This window comes from Chiloscyllium plagiosum, unplaced genomic scaffold (genome assembly GCF_037043375.1).
Source record: "Chiloscyllium plagiosum isolate Xiang-an unplaced genomic scaffold, Cpla_swu_hap1 HiC_scaffold_37, whole genome shotgun sequence".
In the NCBI taxonomy this organism is placed as follows: domain Eukaryota; kingdom Metazoa; phylum Chordata; class Chondrichthyes; order Orectolobiformes; family Hemiscylliidae; genus Chiloscyllium; species Chiloscyllium plagiosum.
This window is the reverse complement of record NW_028270175.1, coordinates 39261555-39277703: the sequence shown is the minus strand read 5'-3', so window position 1 is coordinate 39277703 and position 16149 is coordinate 39261555. Positions and strand designations below refer to the sequence as shown.

The following is a 16149-nucleotide window of genomic DNA, read 5'->3' as shown; positions in this document are numbered from 1 at the left end:
GCCTTTGAACTGAATGGATTGTCAAGTTATTTTAGGGGACAATTAAAAGTCAACCTCTTCACTGTGGATTTGGAGTAACATGTGGGTCAACTGGGTAATGATGGTGGTTTTCCTGCCCTAAAGGACACTAGACTTTTGTTTTTAGAATTAGATTTATTGTCAGACGTACTCCAGTACAAAAGTACAGGAACACAGTGAAAAGTGTATAATGTCGCCACATACAGTACCATCTTAGGTAAAAGTACCTAGCTGCAAATCTTAGGTTTTCGGTACAAAATTAGACAGATAGAGAAAAAAGCCACAAGCCACAAAATAAAGAAATACAGTTAAAAGATATACATTATCTTACATGAGTGAATCAGGTGTATTTTTACAACAATCAATAAGATGATATTTTCTTGCATAACTGAGGGTTTCCATTTGTAGTATTTCCTTTCAATGCCTACAGTAATGGAGTAAAGTTATGCATGAAATTATTTGTGATGGTTTTTGTTTCTGTCTTTGTTTGAAGCATTGTTTTTTCACATAAAATGTTCATCTTCCTTTCCATAAACTCCAATAAATGTTATTTCAAGTGCTTAACATATAAAAAAGTCTTCATTACACAGACAAGCTTTCAATTCCTTAGTTTTATGCGTTGCATTTAAATTCTGGCAGCTGCCATTGTGGAATTTGAACTCATATTGCCAGAATATTGACCTAGACCTCTGGAATATAAATCCAATGACATTTCCACGGTCTCTGCTTAAAAGGGACCTGAGCCCTGATAGCAACTAACCAGTAGCCAGCTGAGCAAAATGTGCAGTCAAAGTGCCACAAGTGACTGACATAGCTGATTAAATTCAGCCCCTATAATGCCCTAGAGTCATGAAATATCTCTCTACAGGAGTAATTATCAAAGAAAGTTAGACACCTAGCCATATAAAGAGTTATTAGAGTAGGTGACTGTGAAAATTTGGTCAAGAATCAACAAAGTTGATAGGAACGTAAAGAGTTGAAAAGAATTAGGGTGGGAATTTCAGAGTATAGGGGCCCGGGCAGCTGAATCTCCAGCTGCCAAAGATTAAAACAGTGGAGTTGGAAAAAGCCAGGTTTGAAGGAGCACAGATATCACAGAGGGCTTTAGAGCTGAAGGAGATGACAGGGATGAAAATAAATGAAAGTACTGAGGGATTTGGAAACAAATTTGGAAACTCCAGGGTAGGGGAGTCCAAAACTGGAGGGCATATGTTTAAAGAGAAAGGGGAAAGATTTAAAAGGGTCTTTACCACACAGATGATATATGGAATGAGTGCCAGAGTAATTGGTAGAGGCAGGTACAATTACAACATTTGGACAAATGCATGATAGGAAAGGTTGAGAGGGATAAGGGCCAAATCGGGCTAGTCTAGTTTGGAAAATGATCGGCATGGACGAATTGTACCAAAGAGTCTGTTTCTGCACGGTTTGACTCTATGACTCTGTATTAAAATGGACATGACATAAGTAGTATGGCAAATTAAAGGCAAGGGGTAAGCTGCAGAGAGATGGCAATGGTGAGGTAAAACTAAGCATTGGCAACAGAAGGAATCAGATGTGTTTTTTCAGTGATATTGCAGTGACAATTGTGAGGCTGGTAAGATTGTTATGTTTTGGGATTTTATCTTTACATTTAGGATAAACAAAGAGGTCATATGTCCTGTGCTGCAGTAAGTCTGATTGGTTTGATCACCAGGGATCAAAGGTAAGCTTATTTTGTTTACTGAAATTACTTACTAAAAACAAGGTGCAAAATGTTACTCTTGGAGACAATGGCAGCAGTCTCTGAGTTTACAAGTAGTAGGTTCTCAGTCTCAAACAATTCAAGATGTATCTGTTTATAAACGTGATTTGGAGATGCCGGTGTTGGACTGGGGTATACAAAGTTAAAAATCACGCAACACCAGGTTATAGTCCAACAGGTTTAATTGGAAGCACTAGCTTTCGGAACGCCGGTCCTTAACCACCTGATGAAGGAGCAGCGGTCTGAAAGCTAGTGCGTCCAATTAAACCTGTTGGACTATAATCTGGTGTTGTGTGATTTTTAACTCTGTTTATAAACAGTTGTGTTGAAATCTGTCCATTTCTCCTCAGATGATAGGGAGTTAGGTTAAGAATAGCCAATTAGCATTTCTATTTGAAAGCTGAATAACTTTCCTGTTGTCATGGGGATACAATTATTAAGGTCTGGTTACAGGTATCTCTACAACTCAATAAAAAATCACAGACAGACAGCGATGTGATCGGCATAGAGATAAGGCTGCTTGACTTTGTGAGTGATGTCAGCCAGATACGGGACGGAGACAGTTTCTGGTTGAAGAGACACATTCTACATCTAAGGACTTCAGGAGAATAATCTTGGCTTGGTCAAAGAAGAAGAACATTGAATCATTACCTTACAATTGGTGGTGGGTTTAAAGAACTGTCTAAAAATTGAGAAAAGTATCAGCAGAAGGTCACTGAAATCACTAGTCAATGAAACCAAGGATGTGGGAACCCGTTTAAGCTGGAAGCCACGATTTGGAGGTGCCGGTGTTGGACTGGGGTGGACAAAGTTAAAAATCACACAACACCAGGTTATAGTCTGACAGGTTTATTTGGAAGCACTAGCTTTCGGAGCGCTGCTCCTTTATCCGGTGGTTGACTGTGAAGCAACTGGAAGCAACTGTGAACTGGTTGCTAAAGGAACAGACTGTTATTCTAATTGATGATTCATGTGATAATTCAGGGGAATGTTCCTCTCTGTAGACTGTAATTATTTGCAAAAAGAAAATAGTTATTAGTCAACAATGCTTTTAGTCATTTGTTACAGTAAAAGTGAAATTATGATTTAAAACAGAATGTGCTGAGAAACTCAGCAGCATCTGTGAGAGAGAAACAGACCTAACAAGATGATTCCAACATGACTTCCACTGGATTGAAGGGGGATAGAAAAGTGATGGTTTTTTGATATTTTTAATCAACCTGTTCAGACATGTGACAACACACCTCTGGAGCCGGTAGGACTTGAATTCAGGCTTTCTAATGCAAAGGTAGAGACACTCACATTGTACCACAGTGGCCCTTTCAAGTACTAACCAGGCCTGAGTCTGCTTAATTTCTGGGATCAGACCTTTTCAAACTAGCATGGCCATAGGCAGTGATGGGGTTTTATACATTATGAAACTGGGTAAAGTGCCAGACACAAAATGAGGTGCTGCTCCTCCAGCTTTCATTAGGCTTTGCTAGAACACTGTGGCAGGCCTAGGACAGGAATGTTAGTAGAGAGCAAGACAGTGCATTGAAATAACAATCAGGCAGAAGGCCAGGGTCATTCTTGCAGTCAGAGTAGATGTATTTTGCAAGGTGGTCATGCAGCCTTGTTTGGTTTCACCATTGTAGAGAAGATCACATTGTGAGCAGCAGACTGGATTGAATTAAGTCCCAAATATATTGCTGCTTCACCTGGATGGTGTTTTCAGGCCCTTGGACAGTGAGGAGGGAGCAGGTAAAGGGTCAGGTTTTGCACCTTCTCCAGTTGTATGTGAAGATGTCATGGTAAAGTGGAAAGTTGTTAAAAGTGAGTGAGAAGTGGATGAGGGTGTCATGGCTGGCATAGGCCATGTGGAAGGGGAGATGGAAAGATGCATATAGTGTTGGCATTCTGCCTGATGTGCAGAAATGGGGAGGATGGTCTTTTGAATGCAGAAAGTGAGGACAAGAGGAACCTTATTATTTTCGAGGAGGGAGGGGAAGGGATGAAAGTTGAAGTGCAAGAAATCATTCAGATCCAGCTGAGGTTCACATCAACCACAGTAGAGGAAATCCTTAGTTGAGGAAAAAGGAAGAAGTGTTGGTAACACCCATGTGGAAGGTGGCTCCATCGGAACTGATTCAACTGAAATGGAGAAACTGAGAGAATAGAATACAGTCCTTACAGGAAGCAGGGTGTGACGAAGTGTAGTCAAGGTAGCTATGGAAGTCGGTGGGTTTATAATAAATACTTGTGACAGCCTTTCCCCAGAAATGATTTGGAGACACCAGTTTTGGACTGGGGTGTACAAAGTTAAAAATCACACAACACCAGGCTATAGTCCAACAGGTTTATTTGGAAGTACTAGCTTTCAGAGCACTGCTCCTTCATCAGGTGGTTGTGTCTTACAATCTTATTCTCCACAACCACCTGATGAAGGAGCAGCTCTCCAAAAGCTAGTGCTTCCAAAATAAACCTGCTGGACTGTAACCTGGTGTTGTGTGATTTTTAACTTTCCCCAGAAATGGAGACAGAGAAGTTGAGGAAGGGAAGTGTCAGAGATGGATCAGGTGAAGGTCCCATGAAGAAGGTTGAAAATTGAAAGCAAAACTGATGAATTTTTCTCATTCCAAAGAAGTGCTGGAAACACCATTGACATCATCAATCTATTGAAGAAAGAATTGTGGGTAAGGGCCCCATAGCTCACAAAGAGATGGGCATAACTCGGATCCATCCAGGAATACAAAGCCACACCTTTGGCTTGGAGAAAGTGAAATGGGTTAATGGAAAAATTGATTAAAGCGAGAATAAGTTTGGTCACTTCAGGGATATTGGTGGTGATTGGGGACTGTTCAAGCCTCTTTACAAGAAAGAAACAGACAGCCCTCAGACCATCCTGATTAGTGACAGAGGTGTAGAGAGATTGTATGTCGCACTGAAGAAGAGGTGGATGGGGCCAACAAATTGGAAATTGTGGAGCTAGCATAAAGCATTTGAAGAATCACAAATGTAGATGGGAGGACAAGGGGCAGAAAAAAGTCATGATAGGGAAAAAAAAAGTTCAGGAGAAAGTGAGGACTGCAGATGTTGGAGATCAGAGCTGAAAATGTGTTGCTGGAAAAGCGCAGCAGGTCAGGCAGCATCCAAGGAGCAGGAGAATTGACGTTTCGGGCATGAGCCCTTCTTCAGGAATGAGGAGAGTGTGCCAAGCAGGCTAAGATAAAAGGTAGGGAGGAGGGACTTGGGGGAGGGGCATTGGAAAAAAAAAGTTCAATAAAGCAGAACAAGCTGAAATAAAGAGTCTGCCAGAGCAGACCCATTTGTGGATTTTGGAGCAAAACTCCTGTGTTACTGAGTGGAAATTCAAATCGCCTTTTAAAAGTTACAGGTCTCTGAATTTGAAACAGTTGCTGTGTCCATTCCATTTCCCTCACTTCTGTTCTCATCCATTCTCCTCCCAAAAGGTTCCCCTTGTTCCAACCATCCACCACCTTTTCTTTACAGTATTCTGATGAAATATCCCACACCTGAAACATTAACTCAATTTCAATGTACATGGACAGTGCCAGACCTACTGAGCATTTTTGGTGATTTTGGTTTTCATTTTGTTTATCCGACATTTGCAGAATTTTGTTTTTATGCTATATTTTGACCATGGTAAAGAGGTTTCTCTTGAATTCCTTTATGGACTTATTAGTGATTATCTTATATTTATGGGTCCTAAGGTTGGTTTCCCATAAGTGGAATATTTTCTTAGAGTCTACTCTTCAGAATTTTAAAGATCTGTTTGTCTCCTCTCATTTTCCAGAGGAAGATGTCCAGCACTGTTCAATTCTGGAATAACCTTGTAGTTTTTTATTTGCATTTTTTCCAGTCCATGGAGACCAGATCTGTGTGCTGAACTTCAAGTGTGGTATAACAATGGTTCAATACAAGTTTAACATAACTTTTCAATTTTATTCCTTCAGAAATAAACAACAGTGCTTTGTTTTTTATCTATTGAACATTGTTAACATCATTGATGGCCCAGAGGGATATCAGACTCCTTTCAATTTGATTGATTCTTGACTACTTGTAAAGAAGCTTTTATTCCCCACCAATATTTTTACATTTTATGAAATAAATTCATGTAAAATTAAAATACATTTTGTTTCATATGCCTGCGATCTTTAACTAAAGTTTCTTGCTCTGCCTAATCTTCAATTCCTTAATGCTGTACAGGAAGATTTCTGAGTGATAGGGTCCCACTATCCCTTCCAAGCAACACGTAAGGTTAAAGAAAAGAAAGACTTGCATTTCTGTAGAGTTTTTTTTATAACCATCAAGTGCCTCAAAAGCATTTACAACTAATGAAGTGCTTCTTGAGGTTTAGGTCACTGCTGTAACATAGGAAATATAGTCAGCCACTCATGTATGTCATTCTTCCATAAGCAACAATGTGAACATTACCAGGTAGTCTGTTTTGGTGATATTGATTGAGCAGTAGATATTCACCAGGTCACCTGGGATAACTCCCTGCTCTTCTTTGGAATATTGACATGTGATGTACACAGGAACTGAGTTTAAGACCACATCTCTGAAAGTGCAGTGCTTCATCAACACTCCAATGAAATGCCAGCTTTGCTTTGGCTGCTCAGGCTCTGAAGGGCAACTTTACCCTAAAGCCTAGTGACTCAGAGGTGAGAATGCTACTAACTGAACTACAGGTGATAATTGTTCACATTAATGAGGAACATTGGTTTAAAGGTTCACTTACCTCTCCAGGAGGAGTTGAGCACTTGCAGATGATCATGCATGTGATGTTTTGGATGAAAATAACTCATGAGGATGCCAGAATTTGAGCCTTTTTCCAAAGCAGGCTCGGAGGAGTGGAGGTATTTAATTGGTCAGGAGGATGGCAGATGGGAATGCTGCCACCTCTGCTCTTGAATAAATCCATACCAGTAATGCTACTGGATGACATTTCTGCCCGACTGCCAATTTAAGCCCTTAAGCGGGCAATTAGACTCATAGGGTCATAGAGATTTACAGCACAGAAATAGACTCTTCCACCTCATCCATGACGACCAGATATACCACTCCAATCTAGTTCTACCTGGCAGCACCCAGCCCATAACGCTCCAAACACTTCCTATTCATATACCCATCCAGATGCCTTTTAAATGTCGCAATTGTACCAACCAACACCATTTCCTATGGTGGCCCATTCCACACATAAAGCACCCTCTGCGTGAAAAAGCTGCCCCTTAGGTCTCTTTTATATCTTTCACATCTCAGCCTAAACCTATGCCCTCCCAGAGGTTCTGGACTATTTACCCTATCCATGCCCCTCATGATTTTATAAACCTCTAAAACGTCACCTCTCAGCCTCCGATGCTCCAGGGAAAATAGCCCCAGCCTATTCAACCTCTCTCTATAGCTCAAATCCTCCAACTTTGGAAACATCCTTGTAAATCTTTTCTGAACCTTTTCAGGTTTCACATCATCCTTCCAATGGGAAGGAGACCAGAATCGCATGCAATATTCCAACAGTGGCCTAACCAATGTCCTGTACAGCCACAACATTGCCTTCCAACTCCTGTACTCAATACTCTGACCAATAAAGGAAAGCATACCAAATGCCTTCTTCACTATTCTATTTAACTGCGACTCTACTTTCAAGGAGCTATGAACCTGCACTCCAAGGTCTCTTTGTTCAGCAACACTCCCTAGGACTTTACCATTAAGTGCATAAGTCCTGCTAAGATTTGCTTTCCCAAAATGCAGTACCTCGCATTTATCTAAATTAAACTCCATTTGCCACTTCTCATCCCAATGGCCCATCTGATCAAGATCTTATTGTATTCTGAGGTAACCTTCTTCGCTGTCCACTACACCTCCAATTTTGGTGTCATCTGCAAACTTACTAACTTTACCTCTTATGCTCACATCCAAATCAGTTATATAAATGATGAAAAGTAGTGGACCCAACACCGTTCCTTGTGGCACTCCACTGGTCACAGGCCTCCAATCTGAAAAACAACCCTCCAGTATCACCCTCTGTCTTCTAACTTTGAGCCAGTTCTGTATCCAAATGGCTAGTTCTCCCTGTATTCCATGAGATCTAACCTTGCTCACAGTCTCCCATGGGGAACCTTGTCGAACGCCTTATTGAAGTCCATATAGATCACATCTATCACTCTTGCCCTCATCAATCCTCTTTATTACTTCTTCAAAAAACTCAATCAAGTTTGTGAGACCTGATTTCCCACACATAAAACCATGTTGACTATCTCTAATCAGTCCTTGCCTTTCCAAATACATTTACATCCTATCCCTCAGGATTCCCTCCAACAACTTGCCCACCACCAACATCAGGTTCACCAGTTTATAGTTCCCTGGCTTGTCCTTACCACCTTTCTTAAATAATGGCACCACATTAGCCAACCTCCAATCTTCTGGCACCTCACCTGTGACTATCGATGATACAAATATCTCAGCAAAAGGCCCAGTAATCACTTCCCTTGCTTCCCACAGAGTTCTAGGGTACACCTGATCAGGTCCTGGGGATTTATCCGCTTTTATGCATTTCAAGACATCCAGCACTTCCTCCTCTGTAATATGGACATTTTTTTGAGCTGTCACCATCTATTTTCCTACATTCTGTATCTTCCATGTCCTTTTCCACAGTAAACATTGATGCAAAATACTCGTTTAGTATCTCCCCCATCTCCTGCAGTTCCACACAAAGGCCGCCTTGCTGATCTTTGAGGGGGCCTATTCTCTCCCTTGTTACCCTTTACTGCTTAATGTTTTTGTAAAAACCCTTTGGATTCTCCTTAACTCTATTTGTCAAAGCTATCTCATGTCCCCTTTTTGCCCTCCTGATTTCTCTCTTAAGTATACTCCTACTGCCTTTATACTCTTCTAAGGATTGACTCGATCTTCATTTAATGGTCCCATGATTCTGCTACTGTTTCTAACCCCATGATCAGTGGGAGGGATGAGCATGCAGAGCCCATCTCTTGTTGTGAGGCATTCAGTGTCTGATTGAGTAACATAATTTTGGGAATGAGCAATTCAATGAAATCTACCTTCCCTGTACTTCTCATGTTCACAAGGGCAACTAGGGATGGGTAATTACTGCTGGCCCAGCCAACCATGCCCACATATGATAAATACATTTTTAAAAATTACAGTATATCCGGAATTTATATTGAAATGTTCCTTCCTGCCCAACTCTCGATGGTTTAACTAGTAAGCAGTTAGTATTACCAACAGAACAGAAGGACCTCAATATCAAATAAATAATGTGAAACTTACTGAGTATTTGCATTGTTTTAGCCAATACTTGGTACTTATCCTGACAGGGCATTTTGGTTATTCTTTCATGTAAGGTGGGCATTGTTGGCTATATCAGCATTTATTACCCATCCCTAATTGCCCAGAGGAGACTTAAGTGTCAACCACATTTCTGTAGGTTTGGAATCAGAAATTAGCTACACTAGGTAAGTACAGCAGACTTCATTCCCTGAAGGACATTAGTGAACAAAATATTTTTTTTAATGACAATCGACAGTGGTTATACGGTTACCTTTAGGCCAGCTTTTCAAAATTCCAGACTTTTGCTAAACTCAAATTTCACCAACTGCCATGGTAGGATTCAAACCCATGGCAATAAATGGAAAAAGTAAAATAACTACTCTAGGTAGCAGAGAAGCATAATATAAATGAAAAGTAAAATGAGGCATCAATTGCCAGTTTTAATAGCAGAAATGGGTCAGTGTTGTTCAGGAGAAAGTGAGGACTGCAGATGCTGGAGATCAGAGCTGAAAATGTGTTGCTGGAAAAGCGCAACAGGTCAGGCAGGTTGTTCAGGGCAAACCCAAGCAAACGAAACACAGGTATGAGGCAGCAAAAAAGGCAATATAATGTTCATGATCTGTACTTGTTCAACTGAATGTTGAGCCCTGAAACATTGCAAAATAGTTAAGTGGAAAATGAGGTGCCACTCCTCCAGTTTATGTACAGCTTCACCGGAGCACTGCAACAGGCCTCAGACAGAATGTGCGCATGAGACCAAGACGGCGTATTGAAATATCAGGCAAAATTTACTATATTTTATTTTTCCCTCAGCTTAATTTTTTCCAGCAATTCCCCAAAGCACTTAAATTCAATATTGAGTAACAAGTATCTTTTTTGTTAAAGTGAACACAATTTTGGTTTATTAAGATAATCAAAATTCTTTTCATTTCAATGACTTTGCATTGACCTTGGATATGTCAAATGTTAGTCAGTGGCAGTGCTTATTTTGATTTGAAAATACAGCCATACCATGATCAATGTCACTCCGAATTATGTCCCACACTTGAACAGAAATCCCAAGTCTCACTATCCAGTACAGTATAGAGTAAGTGTTGTACGGCTGGAGATGCCACATTTTGGATTATACTGAAGTCCCATTTGCCTGCTCAGCTGGATGTTAACCATTCCATTTCATTATTTTGATGAAGAAAAAGAGACCTGATCAATATCACAAAAGACAGCTGATCACATTGGTGTTTGTATCGGTTTTGCTATTTGTATATTGGCTACGTGTTTCCTTATTTCAGAGGTCTGGCAGCATCTGAGGAGAAAACAGTTAATGTATCAAGTCCAATATGACTCTTCATCAGATCAGCCAATGGGCTGAGGAGTGGCAGATGGAGTTTAATTGAAATAAATGTGAGGTGTTGCGTTTTGGTAAGGCAAATCAGAACAGGACTTACACAGTTAGTGGTAGGGCTCTGGGCAGTGTTGCTGAACAAAGGGATCTTGGGGTGTAGGTGCATAGTTCCTTGGAAGTGGAGTTGCAAGTACACAGGGTGATGAAGAAGGCATTTGGCACACTTGCCTTCATTGGTCAGAACATTGAATATAAGATATGGGACGGCATGTTGAGACTGTACAGGACATTTGTGGGGCCCCTCTTTGAATACTGCATGCAATTCTGGTCGCTTTTATATAGGAAAGATGTGTTAAACTTCAAAGGATGTAGAAAGGGTTTGAGTTATAGGGAGAGGCTGAATAGGCTGGGGTTATTTTCCTTGAGTGTTGAAGGCTGAAGAGTAACCTTTTAGAGGTTTATAAAATCATGAGGGGCATGGATGGGGAGAATAGCCAAGGTCTTTTTCTTAGGGTGGGGGAATCCCAAACCAGAGGGCATAGATTTAAGGTGAGTAGGGAAAGATTTAATAAGGACCTGAGGCATAATTTTTTCTCACAGCAGGTGGTACATGTATGGAACCAGCTGCCAGAGGAAGTTCTGGAGGCAGGTACAATTACAACATTTAAAAGGCATTTGGACGTGCACGTATAAGAAAGGTCTCGAGGGATATGGGCCAAAAGCAGGAAAGTGGGACTAGGTCAGATTGTGATCTCTGGTTGGTGCAGACAGTTTGGACCGAGGCGTTTGTTCCAATACTGTATGAATCAATGACTCTATGACTCTTCATTGAGAGTATTATTGGATTTGCAACTTTGATTCTTGCCCTCTCCTCAGATGCTGGTGGACTTGTTACATTTTCAAGTGGTTTCTGTTTTGTTAATTTCTAATCTCCAGCATTTGTTGTACTTTATTTTTATTTCCTCCATTTCAACCGTGGCTATACAGCAGAAAGTACTTCATTGGCTGTAAGTTGCTTTGAGATGTCTGGCAGTTGTGAAATGCACTATGTCAATGCTAAGTTAAAAATCACACAACACCAGGTTATAGTCCAACAGGTTTATTTGGAAGCACTAGCTTTCTGAGTGCTGCTCCATCATCAGACAACTGTCTAATGAAGGAGCAGCACTCCAAAAGCTAGTGCTTCCAAATAAACCTGTTCAACTATAACCTGCTGTTGTGTGATTTTTAACTTTGTCCACCCCAGTCCAACACCGGCTCCCCTACAACATGGCCTGAAGGCAAGGATGACAAAAGAATAAGCTAAACTTTCATTGAGATAGCAGTTCTCACAACCATTTAATAGTTCAACATCTTGGATTTGGCATAAATTGCAAGTTATTTTGTCACTAATAATGAAAATTGGCTTGCAATTTTTTTATTTGCTTGTAGAATATGTGTGTTGCTATCTGTCCAGTATTTATTGCCCATCCCTAGTTGCCTTTGAGAAGGCAGTGGTGAGCTGCCTTCTTGAACGCCTGCAGTCCATCTGCTGTAGTTTGACTCACTATGGCTTGAGGAGGGCAATTCTAGAGTTTTGACCCAGCGACAGAGAAGGAATGGCAATATATTTTCAATTCAGGATGGTGAGTGCCATAGATGGGAACTTGAAGGTGGTCATGTTCCCATGTACCTCTATCCTTGTCCTACCAGATGGAGGTGGTTGTGGGTTTGGAAGGTGCTGTCTGAGGATCTTCGGCGAATTTCTGTAGTGCACCTTGTAGATAGTACACTGTTGCCACTGAGCATCAATGGTGAAATGAGTGGATGTTTATGGATGTGGTGCCAATCAAGTGGGCTGCATTATCCTGGATAGTTTGTTGTTGGAGCTGCATTCATCCATGCAATTGGGGAGTATTCCATCACACTCCTGACATATGCCTTGTAGATGGTGGACAGGCTTTGGGGAATCAGGAGGTGAGTTATTCTCTGCAGGGTTCTTAGTTTCTGACTAGCTCTTGTAGCCACTTTATTTATATGGCAAGTCCAGTTGGACTTCTGCTCAGTGATAACCCTAAGGATGTTGACAGCAGGGTAATTCAGTGATGGCAATGCCACTGGGTGTCAGTGGTGGTTAGATTGTTCTCTGACTTGTCATTTTTCATCCTAAAAGTGGGTATTATTCAGTTGCATTTGAACATGGACTGCTTTAGCATCTGAGGAGTTGCAAATGGTACTGAGTATTATTCAATCATCAGAGAACCCCACTTCTGACCTTATGATGGAGGGAAGGTCATTGATGAAGCAGCTGAAGATGGTTCAGCCTAGGACACTAACCTAAGGAACTCCTACAGGGGTATCCTGGAGCTAGGATGTGTGACCTTCAACAACTACAAACATCTTCTTATGTGCCAGGTATGACTCCAAATAGCAGAGAATTTTTCCTCTGATATTCATTGGTTCCAGTTTTGCGAAGGCTCCTTGATGCACTTGATATCAAGGGCTGTAACTCTCACCTCACCTCTGTAATTCAACCCTTTTGTCTATGCTTGAACCAAGGCTATAATGAGGTCAGGAGCTATTGCTGAGCACGTGCTGCTTGATAGCATTGTTGATAACCCCTTCCATCACTTTACTGATGATTGTGAGTATACGTATGGGGCAGTAATTGGTCATTTTAGATTTATCCTGCTTTTTGTGGACAGGCCATACCCAGACAATTTTCCACTCTGTTGGGTAGATGCCAGTGTTGTAGCTGTATTAGCATAGTTTGGATAGGGGTGCAGCAAGTTCTGGAGCACATGTTTTCAGTGCATTGACAGAATATTTCAGGGCCCAGAGCCTTAGCAGTATCCAGTGCATTTACCTGTTTCTTGATGTCATATGGAGTGAATCAAATTGGCTGAAGACTGGCATCTATGCTGCTAGGGAGCACAGGAGGAGTCCAAGATAGAGCATTGACATTGACAGCTGAAGATTGTTGCGAATGCTTCAGCCTTATCTTTTGCACTGATGTGCTGGGATTCCCCATCATTAAGGATGGGGATATTTGTGTAGCATCCTCCTTCAGTGAGTTCTTTAATTATCCCCCACCATTCACAAATGAATGTGGCAGGATTGCAGAGCTGTTGTTTGCTGCCAGTTGCTGTTGTTTAAAATGATAACTGGACATGTTAACAAAAATCTGAGGGTGCACGTTCAGGGAGCTTTGCCGGCCCCAAAGGCAAAAATCACAGGACACCGGGTTATAGTCCAACAGGTTTATTTGAAACTGCAAGCTTTTGGAGCCTCCACTCCTTCCTCAGGCAGCTAGTAAAAGAGAATACATTGGACACAGAATTTATAAGTAGAAGATCAAAGGGTCATACAACTTATGTGAACGTATAGAACAAACCTAGACGACTATTAAGTCTTTAATCAGTTAGAATTGAGATGCAGGTTTTGATTGATTAATATGTAAATCCCAGAATTTCTTTCAAGTTACTGCCCCAAGATTACTTCAGGTTTTATCAGAATAAAGTGACACTTCTGGTCAGACAATGTATTTTAGGTCAAGATTAGAGTGGTGCTGGAAAAGCACAGCAGGTCAGGCAGCATCCGAGGATCTAGTCCTCACTTTCGCCTAATGTATTTAGGTGTGAGGCTATGTTTCAAGTCTGGAAGGAGAAAGTGAGGACTGCAGATGCTGGAGGTTAGAGCTTAAAAATGTGTTGCTGGAAAAGCTCAGCAGGTCAGGCAGCATCAAAGGAGAAGGAGAATCGTTTTGGGCATAAGCCCTTTTTCAGGAATGAGGAGGGTGTGCCAAGCAGGCTAAGATAAAAGGTAGAGAGGAGGGACTTGGGGAATACGATAGGTGGAAGGAGGTTAAGGTGAGGGTGATAGGAATCTATGTTTCAAGTCTGTATGTATCTGTCAGACTGGTTTTATTTCCAAAGTAGGAATTTATAAATCAGTTTACTAATTGAAACCTACACCTCCATTCTAACTGATTAAAGACTTAATAGCCGTCTAGGCTTGTTCAATACATTCACATAAGTTGTATGACCCTTTGATCTTTGACTTTTAAATTCTGCATCCAATGTATTCTCTCTCACCAGCTGCCTGAGGAAGGATCAAAAGCTCCAAAAGCTTGCCGTTTCAAATAAACCTGTTGGACTATAACCTGGTGTCGAGTAACCTTTCACCTTGTCCACCCCAGTCCAATACTAGCACCTACTCATCATTGCCACAAAGGCGTTGCTCCTGGTGATTCTGCTCTTGCAGTGGATTTTCCGGAAACAGCCGAAGAGTGGAGGGTGGAAGGCCGCCGAAGCCGTCCGGAAGTTGCCGAGCAGCCGGCGTCGAAGTTCTCCGGAAGTTGCCGAGGGCCGCCGGGCGTCCGTCTTCTCGGACTGAGAGCGGCTTGGTTCGCCATGTTGGTTTGTGTGTAAAATAATCGTTTGCATCCGTCCTAAAGCTTGACTCTTTTACTCTAAGGACGAGCCCTGCTGCTAGTTCACACTCTGGGCCATCTACCAATGCTATTATTTTTGTGATTTGCAGGTAAACTCACGTGAGAAACGTCCTTCTGAGGGAGGACACCCTGAGGTACATCTCTCTATCTCTCTATACAACAAAAAATCCGCCTGGTTTTTCCTTTATTTTGTCTTCCTCAGCCTGAAATGAGCTTACCACAGAAAGCCAAACCACAGCCTGTAATAAGAGGACTACAACAGCCTGCTTCGTATCCTTCACTTTTTGGGAAACATTCAATTGATCGATATATTATATAAAATCCAAAAAAAAGTAACAACTGAGGAGATTTTTTTAACCTTTTTTTGACTAGTGTTGGTTCATTTTTTTAGGGTCTGAGTGAGTAACGTTGTCACTGTAGGTTACTCAGGGTTAGAAGTAAAATCTTTAAGATCTGTTTGGTTTATGGGCACTTGTTGCAAGTGTGGATGGGCTCAAGGTTTTTTTTCAAGCTTTTTTTTATGAAAAGAAATACGATTTATTGTTACATGTTTCTGAAAGAAATTGCTTTGTGTTTGGTCTGATTTGAAAAGGATGTTGGTTGAAGTGTGGGTAGAGAGAGAGAGAAAGTGGGGGGAAAATGAGCTTTTAACGACGATTAATAAATGATCTTGTTTCGATTTTTCTTTTTGAAACCCCCTCCCCATTTAAAAAGAACCTAGCAACACATTTAGAAACACCGCTCTTTATTTCAGCATTTGAGACAAAAGTCACAAGCTCTTACTTTCTGTATTTGAAAAAAAAGACAAAACCCTGTAGGGGAGCCGGCGAAGGGAAGGGAATCTGGTGTGATTGAAGATTTGAAATTTTTGGGTGGGTTTGTGAGAATTTCTCTTTCGTTTGGTGTGCAGAACGTTTGTGTTTGACTCTTTGAAAAATAAAGAAGCGATTTCCTGTGGAAATATTTTTTTCTTTGGATTTTTAAAAAAATACAAGCTTTGTGGGTAGTTGAGGGTACTGTGTGCATGTGTGTGTGACACGTCTTCAGAAAATGCCGGTTACAATCCGGCACCAACTCCACTGCAGTCAGTCTGCAGCTCTCTATTAATATCTGCAGGCCTGTGTTTCTTTGAGCTGTTTTAAATTGTGTTTTATATAGATTGATTTTGATTTTTTTTAAAAGAAAAAGCTGACAAATGGAGAATTATGGACACAATTACGTGTTTTTTGCAGCGACCCACAACGAGTTTACAGTATGGGGCATATTTCATATTCCAACTCAGAAATTGTACTCTGGCCTCTTCCTGAATTTGGATAGGGTGTC

The 16149-nt window shown here is 41.1% G+C and overlaps 1 protein-coding gene across 5 annotated transcripts in view; it reads left to right on the top strand.

Moving 5' to 3' along the window:
- Positions 1-14764: 14764 nt before the first annotated feature.
- Positions 14765-16149, top strand: part of LOC122540194 (eukaryotic translation initiation factor 4 gamma 3-like) — a 353622-nt gene continuing 352237 nt past the window's right edge. For 3 of the 5 annotated variants that reach the window (XM_087980614.1, XM_087980611.1, XM_087980609.1), the window contains exon 1: positions 14765-15096. In XM_087980614.1, the coding sequence (XP_087836740.1) occupies positions 15035-15096 (62 nt within the window). In that variant the 5' untranslated portion in view covers positions 14765-15034. The remainder of the gene's footprint in view (positions 15097-16149) is intronic. The other 2 variants (XM_087980602.1, XM_087980623.1) reach the window with 2 other exon arrangements.